The 12,676-nt window shown below is 39.1% G+C and overlaps 2 protein-coding genes across 7 annotated transcripts in view; one reads left to right on the forward strand and one right to left on the reverse strand.

Moving 5' to 3' along the window:
- Positions 1–10,581, reverse strand: psmg4.L (proteasome (prosome, macropain) assembly chaperone 4 L homeolog). The gene is made up of 4 exons (XM_018266862.2): positions 10,564–10,581; positions 9,223–9,408; positions 7,000–7,075; positions 1–407 (listed from the first exon to the last, which is right to left on the reverse strand). The coding sequence occupies exons 1-4, from the start codon at positions 10,579–10,581 to the stop codon at positions 286–288; spliced, it is 402 nt and encodes a 133-aa protein (XP_018122351.1). The 3' UTR covers positions 1–285.
- The window catches only part of XB5835883.L (uncharacterized XB5835883 L homeolog), a 21,364-nt gene continuing 18,092 nt past the window's right edge, over positions 9,405–12,676 (forward strand). The window contains exons 1-4 of one of the 6 annotated variants that reach the window (XM_018266670.2): positions 9,405–9,586; positions 10,572–10,638; positions 11,785–11,906; positions 12,445–12,569. In XM_018266670.2, the coding sequence (XP_018122159.1) occupies positions 11,802–11,906; positions 12,445–12,569 (230 nt within the window). In that variant the 5' untranslated portion in view covers positions 9,405–9,586; positions 10,572–10,638; positions 11,785–11,801. 6 annotated transcript variants of the gene reach the window in all.

Consider the following 12,676-nt stretch of genomic DNA (forward strand, 5'->3'; position numbering starts at 1 on the left):
CACGTTTAATATTTTTAATAAAATAATTTTCTCTATAAACAATATTGAAAAGGTAGTTATTTTTCTGTTTAACTTTTTGTAAAATAAATGGATCTTCTCAACTCAACAATCAATGAGCCACTTTTGGTGCATACACCTTTGGAGGGAGCACCTTCCCCTGCACGGCTTCTTAGCTATACATAGGACTCCCATAATGGAGTTCACTTGGAACAGTCCACATATTTCTGTGTATTAGGTTCTTCATAAAGAAAAGGAATACACTTAGGTGCCTTCCAATTCACATCATCAGAACTTTTCAGGAAAGGCGTCCATCTCCTGCCGGATGCGTTTCTCAACCAGTATCATTAGCTGGCTTTCCTTATTTGGGATGTTCATGCTGGAAAACACTTGTTTTTTTGTCTTCTTTGCTGCAAGTTAAAAACAAACATTTACATTTTATATTATTTGTGGTTTTCAAGTTATTTAGATTTTTATTCAGCAGCTCTCAAGTTTGCAAATTCAGCAATCTGGTTGCTAGGGTCCAAATTACCCCAGCAACCACTGGTAAATGGATAGGAGAGGCCTGAAAAGAAAGATCAATAATAAAGTTGCTTAGAATTAGCCATTTTATAACATACTAAAAGTTAACTTAGGCGAACCACTCCTTAAATTCAGCACTTTCAAATCTATCTCTTGGCTACAAGTCTCTTATTTTATATGAGAAAGGTGTTCATTTTTTAGTTACAAATAACCCCTCTTTAGGTTCCTGTTTAAAGGAAAACTATACCCCCAAAATGAACACTTAAGCAACAGATAGTTCATATCATATTAAGTGGCATATTAAAGAATCTCACCAAACTGGAATATATATTTAAGTAAATATTGCCCTTTTACATCTCTTGCCTTGAGCCACCATTTCGTGATGGTCTGTGTGCTGCCTCAGAGATCACCTGACCAGAAATACTTCAACTGAAGCAAAAAAGAAGTGTGGAAGCAAAAGACACAACTCTGTCTGTTAATTGGCTCATGTGACCTAACATGTATGGTTTGTTGGTATGTTTGTGAGCACAGTGAATCCTAGGATCCCAGGGGGCGGCCCTTATTTTTTAAAATTTTCTATTTATGATTACCCAATGGCACATACTACTAGAAAAGTATATTATTATGAAAATGGTTTATTTACATGAAGCAGGATTTTACATATGAGCTGTTTTATGCAATATCTTTTTATAGAGACCTACATTGTTTTCCTTTAAGAACTAAAACCATTGTATTCTCCAGACCATATCTATTATCTGATGTGTTAACATGAGCCTTTTCCCCCGGGTAGATTAGCTGCCCCCATGGTTACACAGCAGCTTATTTATATAAACGGTACTAGTGTTTCTAAAGCAAATACACTGGGTTTTTTTTTACCAGTGCAGGTTAATAGTACATTATATTTAAATGCATATAAAACCTTTTTTGTTGGTGTTACTGTTGTTTAAATTCACACCCTTCAGGGCAATTGTAACTAACACCCTGGGCTACTGTGTTGCTCCAGGCCAATAATTGATAAATCCCTGCTGCTACAGTACATGTTGATCTCTGCTTCTCCCTCCTGGCTGCTGCTAAACCCAACTTCTTTCAGCCCAGCAACAAATCCTGTACAATGTCTCCAGATATGAACATATGTACAGGCCAGCTATTAATCCCTGGGTCAAAAGTGCTTGGTAGTGATTATTAAGATGGTTGTGAATTTTAAAAGAGCATCGCAAAATGGAGATTGTAATTCCTTGAAGTGCTCCAAATCATCGTCAGACTAGCCCACCAAGAAAACTCCCGTGTCAATGGGCCCTCCTGCTCCAGACCATTCCAATCCTAAGTACTCTATAAATGTATAAAGTGTTTTCACTTTCTGGCAATAGTACAATAGTGGTAAATTTATCTGCACCATCACATAATCCAGGTAATGTTACCTCTCTACCTGGTGCTTTCACACACTTTATGACACCAGTATACACAGAAAATATTGTATTGAAACCCATAATGCAGCACTTGCTCTGCATATATGTTTTTGTGCATAAATAAAAATATTTGTATGTTAAGCATGTTATTAGAAACAAAAGGGAACATTGCATGTGAGTGAGATACACAAATCCCATATGTCTGCTCAAGCAGCAAAGTCTGAAAAGATGCCCAAATATACTTGGGTCGTGAGGTTGGATTTAAAATTGATAGTGGTGTGTTACTGGAGCATGCCACTATCACTTCAGCAGGGGAGGGGTTACTATGAACAGATATAAATGTAATATTGGATTATGTTTCACTAACATAATCTGGGATGACCGATACAGGGGATCCAATGATAATACTCCCATAATAACCAGGCAGAAATTATGGGGTAACTTTATCTTAAGGAATTCAGACTCGTGTGAGAATCATGCTCCTATATAGATTTCAGGACTTGATGTGTTGAAAAGGGGCAAAATCTGAGCAAGTGCTGACGTCCTTTAAGATTCAGTTCCAGAATACTGAAGAACAACAAACTTTTGTACTAAATTATTTCCCCAAGTAATATCACATTGATCAGAAATGTGTATCAATAAACTTCTTATTAGGTTAGTGATAAAAGACTCATATTTCTGGTGACAGTTCATTTCAGCTGCCATAGACATCACAATTCCACTAACTGTGATGGGGAAAAGTACATGGAGTCAATGAAAAAGTTAAAACAGCAACCACGCTAGTCACTATACATAGACACAATTGCCTGTATATAAGCCCACTTGATATGATGGGACATAAGCGTTTAAGTGACTTGTCCAAGTTACAAGGAGCTGCTGCTGGGAATTGAACCAGGGCTCCAGAGTCTGATCACACATCAGTTAGGCCAACCCCTCCTCCCACTTCTTTGAAGGTTCTATGTTGTCTTATCTCTTACATCATATGTACCTGTCCACGGACAATAGTTTGTGAGCAGCCAATCACAGCTCAGCTTTCACACAGGAGAGGGCAGACATGTTCATCCAGCTGCTGTTTGACTATTTTACTGCAGTGTAAAGTGCTAAGAGCTTCCAGCTGAAGAAGCAGGAAGTGGAACAGCTGGGCAGTATTTGAGGAGCTTTGGGGACATTTACTGTAAAGTATAGAGGTGAATAATACAATGGCACAGACTTATTCTTGACACAAGTCCACAGATATGTATCTTGCTCATGCCTTGTAACAGTGCTGTCCAACTTCTGTGGTACCGAGGGCCAAAATATTACTGGCCTATGTGGTGTAGGGACGATAATGGAAGTCAGTGTTGGCCACTCCCCATTTTAAACCACACCCACTGTAAACCACACCCATGTTACCACAAGAACTTTTAAGATCATGTCCACATAACGGTGGCAGCACACCAAAAAACCAAATGGTTGGTGCTCACTGCAGGGAAATCCCTCATCACTCATATGTGAAAAATTGAAGTCATGTTAAAACATAACCTTAAATCCATATGCCTCATCCACCCCTGTGGATAATACAACAACCCCCTAACACATGATTAAACAACTTGGGGGCCCTTAACAACAATTTCCAAATGCTAACAAACCCCAAGAACAAACCCCTAACAGGCTTACATCCTACAGGTAGCATAGGGCAAGCAGAGAATGGCACACACAAGCAGCACTGGGCAAGCAGAGAATAGCACACAGACGGAGCACTGGGCAAGCATAGAATGGCACACCCAAGCAGCACTGGGCAAGCGGAGAATGACACACCCAAGCAGCACTGGGCAAGCAGAGAATGGCACACACAAGCAGCACTGGGCAAGCAGAGAATGGAACACAAAAGCAGCACTGGGCAAGCAGAGAATGGCACACACAAGCAGCACTGGGCAAGCAGAGAATGGCACACACAAGCAGCACTGGGCAAGCAGAGAATGGCACACACAAGCAGCACTGGGCAAGCAGAGAATGGCACACACAAGCAGCACTGTGCAAGCAGAGAATGGCACACACAAGCAGCACTGTGCAAGCAGAGAATGGCACACACAAGCAGCACTGTGCAAGCAGAGAATGGCACACACAAGCAGCACTGGGCAAGCAGAGAATGGCACACACAAGCAGCACTGGGCAAGCAGAGAATGGCACACACAAGCAGCACTGGGCAAGCAGAGAATGGCACACACAAGCAGCACTGGGCAAGCAGAGAATGGCACACACAAGCAGCACTGGGCAAGCAGAGAATGGCACACACACGCAGCACTGGGCAAGCAGAGAATGGCACGCACAAGCAGCACTGGGCAAGCAGAGAATGGCACACACAAGCAGCACTGGGCAAGCATAGAATGGCACACACAAGCAGCACTGGGCAAGCAGAGAATGGCACACACAAGCAGCACTGGGCAATCAGAAAATGGCAAACACAGGGAGGGAAGGCAGAAGAGAGCAGGAGACAGGGAAACCTATCATTCTAATATGTACTACATACAGTGGTACCCCATTAGTGGTAAGCAAACACAGCATGTGAAATCTTAAGCCATATCCCTGACAGTGAAACCATTTAGATGAACCATTCGCTTACAAATAAGGGAGAGTGGTACTATTTGGGCTACAATTCAGGTAATAGAAAATTGTTTAGTTTTTCCTTAGAAGGTTTTGCTATGTACCTGGCAATATTTAAATAAATATAACTGGCCTATACTATCATGGTGATGCTGGGACCATGGACATCTGCAAAGAATGTTCCAGGGGGAGGGCATATACACACAGAATAAAGTCGAGGGTTCAGCCTGGGATTCTGTGGATTCCCTTGGTGCAGTAGCCACAAATAACCATGCTCCCTCCCCACTTACTGCACAATAATGCCCCCTCACACACACTCAAGCCAACTCATACTAAGTCTCTCTCACATACACAAGCAGATTTTGCCGATCCCCCCCACTCCGATAAAGACATATTCTTATCTATCACATAGAACCCCAAGGGGCCCACAAAACACATAATTGCACCTGCTACTGCAATCCCTGCTACTGCAATCACTGCTACAACCCCTTAAAGGGGATGTAAAGGCAAAATAATAAAATCACTCAACGGGCAATAGCAAGCTCATTTCTCAACTGGGAGAGAAAATAAGTTTTAACAGACTCCTGGATAATATTGCAATGACCTCGCTGGAACTACACACTGGTAAACTATTTTATTTGGTAAGGGGAGGACAAGGTGCTCCAGAATTAATTGTAAAGTAACTCACCAAACAGTGAAAGTGGTCCGGGTGCACCAGCCCCAGACCCCCAGCTTTAGGGAGCGGTACAGCAGAAGATAAGGAAGCAGAGCTGACTGGCACTCAAACGGATCCACAAGACCAGAGATATTCAGTTAAAAATTACCAATAAATTTATTTTTTAACTGAATATCTCTGGTCTTGTGGATCCGTTCGAGTGCCGGTCAGCTCTACTTCCTTATCTTAAACTATTTTATTTGTCACACTAACATCTCCAGGTGCAGAACCTAGTAATGTACAAGAGACCTCTCATAGCATTAGCAACCAGGAGAAAGCCAAGAACAATGACACTAAGGGAAATCCTGCTAGGACCCAGACCTAGACCTAGGAGCTCATATTACTGAGAATGACACCAACCTCACTTCTTTAAATCCCTATTGGCTGGACAAATTAATCCATTGCAGTGTAGAGTGATGGGGTTATTATGATTATATATATATATATTTGTTCCGAAAGTACCTGCTCTGGTCAGATGTAGTGTATAACCTTCAGAATGGACCAGCACTCTAGAAATTTTTCAATCAAGAAGTTTTATTGAAACATCACTTGTTGTGTCCAAATTTTCGGCCCACAGTGGGGCCTTTATCCTTGATATATATATATATAGATATATATATATATTTATATATATATATAGATAGATATATAGATATATAGATAGATATATAGATATAGAGATAGAGATATAGAGATATATATAGAGATATAGAGATATATATAGAGATATAGAGATATATATAGAGATATAGAGATATATATAGAGATATAGAGATAGATATAGAGATAGATATAGAGATATATAGAGATATATAGAGATATATAGAGATATATATAGATATATATAGATATATATAGATATATATAGATATATATAGATATATATAGATATATAGTGAATAATGTACCCCCTACTGTAATTTATAAAGATATTATTAGTCACCGAGGAGTTATGTGACCATATAAAAGCACGAGGCCGCAGGCCGAGTGCTTTTATACAGGTCACATAACTCCGAGGTGCTTATAATATATTTATAAATTTTAAGTAGGGGGTACATTATTTATTATAATCTACAGTTTCAAAGTTCAATTTTTATATCCTGTCTTTGCTTTTTACAAAATGCATTACTTTTTTTTTGCTGTAGTCCCTCCTTGTTGATTTAAGTACCTGTATTTCTTTTGCTTTCTGTAGATTATTTTGCAGGTGCCTGCTCTGTGTGATGACATTCTGCTGCATCAGAGATGGGGGTGGGGGCAAGGGAAGAAGAGGGAGTGAGACTTGATATAGTGATGGGAGGGGCGAGTGAGACTTGTGATTGTGGATGGGAGGGGAGCGTGATTTGAGATGATTGATGGGAGGGTGGAGCGAGACTTGCCATAGTGGACGGGAGGGGGAGCGAGAGTGGAGCGGAATCGTGTGAGGAAGGAAGCGACATCAGGGAGGCAGCTGCAGGAGACGTGAGAGGAAGGAAAGTGCAGCCGATAGATGGGAGGCAGTGAAACAGGTGGAGCGTGTTACGAGTGGGCGGAACAAGGAAGTCTGGCGCTTGAAAGCCAAGCTGGCTGGAAACAAGGGTACAGGATAGAGCAGCAGCTACAAGTGCTGTCTCTTTAAGTTTATAAACGGCGCGTTCTGACGCCAGAACGCGCTGTTTATAAGGATATAATTTACAGTCTGGTCCCATAGGGAAATGACCAGACTGTAGATTATATATATATATATATATATACACACACACACATACATACACTATGTACAGTACAGTTAATACATACCTAATCTTTGTGCAAAAGAAGTTGACATGATATCAGAGGTATCCCCAAGAACCAATGTAGACATATTGTTATTTTTCTAACACAGGATGATGAAAAGCAATGTGATTTGTTGGATTCAGATTCTGTTCAGCCAGGCACTTGGATTTGGCTGAAAAAGGCAGAATCTTGGCTGAATCAAGAACCGAATAAGGGACCAGTGCATCCCTACTTTGGCTATACAACAAAGACTAAATGTTTCTGCTGTTATGGCCTTCCTCTCTGGAAAAGCTATTGTAGTAAGTGACATTAGTAATACAATAAAAAAAAAACATTACAATAAATGGATTAACACTTGATTAAGACTTCTAATCATGAAGATGGATCTGGAATTTTGCCAGCTCAGACCTGCTCTACCTGACCCAACATGCAACTGTCTGAGGGGAGGCCTGTTGTGAGAGAAAGAGACAAACACTTTACTGGAACAGAACTGCAACTACATTTAGCTACCTGTCCATTACCTGAATGTTCTGTGCACTCAACCAACTACAGGACTCTAATTCACACTCTAACACATTCTGTGACTCTGTCTCTGTGACTCTGTCTCTGTGACTCTGTCTCTGTGACTCTGTCTCTGTGACTCTGTCTCTGTGACTCTGTCTCTGTGACTCTGTCTCTGTGACTCTGTCTCTGTGACTCTGTCTCTGTGACTCTGTCTCTGTGACTCTAACACATTTTCCTAAATTTATATTTCCCTGGGTTTTAAACCATTCTGAAAAAAATAGTGCTTCTGCGCATTTCTGTCCTGCATCTAATCTGGATAATATAGTCATACAATAAACTACAAATTAGGTAGTTCAGACATATTTACATCGGCAATTAAAATAATATCATAGACTAACTGCTTTCTAGGTTGCAAGGGGGTATCACATAAGAAACTGTTTATGGCTCTGCACACACACACTTAGCACTCTTGAGCACAACAAATAATAATGCCAAAACCTAGGCAAAATTGGTCTCTGTTTTAAAACAACCCAACTAAAGCCACATTTCATGACTTATCAAGGAATGAATGAACCGCAATACTAATTTCCATATTTCCCAGCTGTAGGGTTCTTTAACTTACCAATATGAATTTGTTAATATTAGATCAAGTAGCATATAGGTGTTGCTCATATTAGATAGACAAACAACTTTGAACTGCACCACCTTGGTAATGAATGGCCAGCCTGCTAACTGTGAAGTATATGTTATGTGACAGAAGCAGAAAGCGGTGAAATAGGTCAGAAATTTGGAATGAATGATGGCAAGTGTCTTGTTTATTTGGACATAATAAACAACAACATAGCAACAAAGATGCACAATGCTTTTATATATACCTTATATAAAAGTGTATACTTTAAATAAGAAATACATGATATAAATTAATGGTAAAATTGGGAAGGCATACAGATGATCAGCAGTTCAACATTAATCTAAACTGAACGAAAGCCTCATCATTGGGAGGAATGACAAGACTGACTGCATATAAAGTGTTAATGATGTGGCAGTGGCATGTTCATTCTATGGCTGTTGCTACGAGGGTAAAGCTGAGAACGCTATAATAACAGATCAAGCAAATGAAAGCATAGTAGAATGAATATGCATATAATACACAAAAGCCATGAATATCTTATAAATGATATCCTTATAAACAGTGAGTTCTGATGTCATCGGTTATAAATGGTGAGTTCTGATGTCATTTCTGTCACATGGCTCACTGAAACTTGTGTATTATAATAAATAAAGTACCCCCAGTTGCAAAATATGAGGATATTAGAAGTTACCTCGGCGTTCCATAACCTGTATAAACACATGAAACTCTTCGGTAACTTATAATATAGTGAATAAAGTACCCCCTCTTGTAAAATATAAGGATATTATAAGTTACCGAGGAGTTTCATGACCATATAAAAACACGAGGCCGAAGGCTGAGAGTTTTTATACAGGTCATGGAACTCCGAGGTAACTTATAATATCCTCATATTTTACAACTGGGGGTACTTTATTAATTATAATACACAAATTTTAGTGAGTCATGTGACAGAAATTACATCACTACTCACCGTTTATAACTGATGACATCACTACTCACCGTTTATAAGGATATAATTTACAGGATATTCATGGCTTTTGTGTATTATATCCTTATATTTTACAAGAGGAGGAACTTTATTCACTATATAAAGGATAAATCATTTAACTCACAAATCTCCTGCACATAGCCACGGACAAATTGGCTAAAAGAGGCGAGAGCCCGACCCACAGGAAGAAGCAGTCCTCCATGGCCATTACATGGAAATGCACGAGCTGTTCGCAAATCTTCTCCGATAAGTAATGGAACTGGACAGCGGCTCCATCATATACAGTGAAAATCCGAGCACTGTTGTAGCGCTATACAACTGTAACGGCGCGCTCAGAGAACGTCACAGAGCATATACGTCAGGCTCGCTACGGGGCCATTGTTAGTGTGGGTTATTCCCCCAGTTTATAGGCAAGGTTTTGACGATACAGTATTTACCCAAATCAAAGATGTCTGCCTTCTGTTTGCGTCTAGGATTCTGATCATCGGGTGAGCAGCAGTTTTATAGCGATATTGGAAAGAAGCTGACGTTGCTTGGTTATTGGAGCTGTGGCAGCTTATTGTCTTTTTTATGTAATGGCTCATAGAACATGAATTCCTTAGTGGCAATATTTTCTGAGAACCTAGAGCTGCCTTGCTCTACTTTGTGAGCGGGATTGTGACAATAACACAGTGAAGGCAGCTATAGTGGCTGTGTGTCACATAACTTATTTACACCAAGTGGTTACGGTCCATCTCTGTCAATTGCCAAGTAAACATCTCACTCACCAGTGAATAAAAAATACCTCCCAACTGTCCCGTTTTCAGAGGCACAGTCCCTCTTTTGAAAGCTCAACCCGCAGTCCCTCGTGGAAAGTCCTGTTTTTATCTGCACTGAACAGCCAGAAAAAGAAACAACGTTTCTAACTTAATTGGCACAGCACAGAACAGCCACAGCTCCGGATAAGATACTTTTGTAACAATTTTGAGATAAGCAAATAAGTAATTGTAACAATTTATATAAGGAGGTCACAGCTTAAAGGGCAATTCACCTTCATTAGCAAAACTGTAATAACTGGAAAAAAAACACAGAAATATGTTCAAACTTTCCTAACTTGCTAAATTTTGTAAAATGAACATGGTAATTAGGGGGTGTGACCACAAAATGGGCGTGGTCAAAAAATTCAGTGCAGCAACTTTTTTTGCCCCTCCTTTTCTTTACAAAATGTTGGGAGGTATGAAATGATATCTAAATAGGGTGATTTACAGGCAGCCCGAGTGAGTAGCTGCTCATTGTGCTTGAGGTCCAAGTTGTAGCATTAAAGATTCTGGGGGGCAGGTCTTGGTGAAGGTAGAGAACTAGAAAATTAACGAGGTATGGGTATAGGAATGGTGAGTTCAGGAAACATATATTTCATGATGGCTCTGCTATATATTTATTTGTTGTGAATATGCTTGTAAGTATAGGGGGTATGTTTTTGTTTTACCTGCACAGGCACTGCCATCTGTCATATGAAGTTTTTTTGAAAACTGAGTCTAAATCAGAAGCAGAAACATCCGTTGTAAGCTTGTTTATCCAGCTTTTGCCAGTATGCATGAACCTTTGCTATAAAACTGCCTAGAGGTCACACTATACCTATGTCAGACTGTCATTTTAACATACGATGATTGAGGTGGGGACATTATTCAAATTGTTGAACATGTTATTGAATAGTTTTGTCTGTATTAGAACTTGTCTGTCTTATTATTTATAAAATGTGTGAGTGTATGAGACCTGTTAACCACAAAGCTCAGGACCTGGGGTTTTCAGGATAACAGATCTTTCCGTAATTTGGATCTTCAGTCTTGTTTCACCTCCTATCACCAACTACAGAGAGTGCTGATCCTGCTTTTACATACATAATCTACAATTGATCGTGCACCTCTGGCTTTGCCAAAGGGTGAGTGCGGGCACTGTGCGAATATATATATATATATAAATGTATAGGTAAAAAAGTGCCTGGGTGCCAAAGAAGTTCAAATAATAAATATATATATATATATATAAAGGGATCAAAACGTTCAAATAAACCATTCATTTTGATTTGCATCAAACAAGTCCTTTGAGTGTCGCTACTCTCTAAACAAGTTATCAATTCTATTATTGCTGGCACCCCGGCATTTCTCAGGTAAACGGAGTGCATCGCTACACCTGTCTTAATATAAATATAATTTCATGGTAAAAGACTTTTTTAAAAAATTATATGTCTGAGTCAGGTGTTCAGTGAAGACACCTGTTTGAGAGCTCACAAAATAATGTTTTTAATGAAGCTATAGTAGAAGCAACGCACTAAAAATTATAATGCACAATTGTAATGAAGTACAGTCAATTTATAATAAAACAGTGCCTTGTACTTGATGGTAACTAAGCTGCATACATCCATATTGGCACAAAAAAGCCTATTGAATTTATTAAAAATGTTTTTTTAATAGGGCTAAGGTATGGCGATCTATAGTACAGAAAACTCCTAATACTTGCTATACCTAGGCAGGGGCAAAGAAAAGAAGCCAGACGTCTTAAAAGGAATTAAGGAATAAATGCATTGATTTTTTTTTAAAACCATATTGAAGTGTTTACTGTAAAATACTAAAGTGTGCCACGGTTTTGTATGTGTATATTTTTTGTTACGTTCAGTCTTCTACAATATATTTCTTTTTTGTGTTTCTAGGATACTTAAGAACAGATATGACTGCCTATCAATGTTCCATTGGTCACCCTTGGATAATGGATATTCTTGCCAAATATAAGAAAAATGTAAAATACAAGCCTGTTACTGCCCAGGTGGTTGAGGTACTTATCACAATTTTAGCGTAGTAAGGAAAGAAAAATATGCTAGTATTGTCTTTGCCTTTATTTATTCATTTGTGCACATTATGAAACTGTATTGGAAATCATCACCATGGTTCATCTTTTCTTTTGGATATATCATTCTTTGGCCCCTAGAGCAGTATATTTGTTGTGTCCTTAGAGCCTACAAATGCATTACAATAATGCATTCACAACAAGTAGTTCTATTGATAATTACTTTAATTGAATATCCATATCACAGGCAAATTGGGGCAAAAACTAAAGGTGATCACTGATACTTGGGGACAGATCAAAATCAAGTGAGATCACAATTGGTTGCCCAATCACGGATGGTTGAAATAAAATGCTACAAATCTTTGTATATACACATAAATGATTGTCTTCATATACATTAAGCACTTGAAATTTGTTGGGATGAATAATCAACAGAATAATTTACTAGTTCTTTTCTACACTGTCTGTCATTTTGCACATCACATTTACTTACATTTACTTACACCATTGTTTGAACTGTTCTCAGTTTGTAAAGATGTCGGCTATGTCCTCAGATGACTCCCAAGGTGTAGCAGCAGTTGTACATATTTCTGATAGAAAGTACTACATCCGAGGCATCATCACAAAGGAAGCACAAGTAATACTGGAAAGGTATGTGCACTTACATCCCAAAACTATAACCCATCAGTTCTGTGTAACACCAGGGGGATTTGCTAAAATATGCTGGGTGCATGAAGAAGTCTAATTGTAACGTTAGC

The sequence above is a fragment of the Xenopus laevis genome, chromosome 6L (genome assembly GCF_017654675.1).
Source record: "Xenopus laevis strain J_2021 chromosome 6L, Xenopus_laevis_v10.1, whole genome shotgun sequence".
In the NCBI taxonomy this organism is placed as follows: Eukaryota; Metazoa; Chordata; class Amphibia; order Anura; family Pipidae; genus Xenopus; species Xenopus laevis.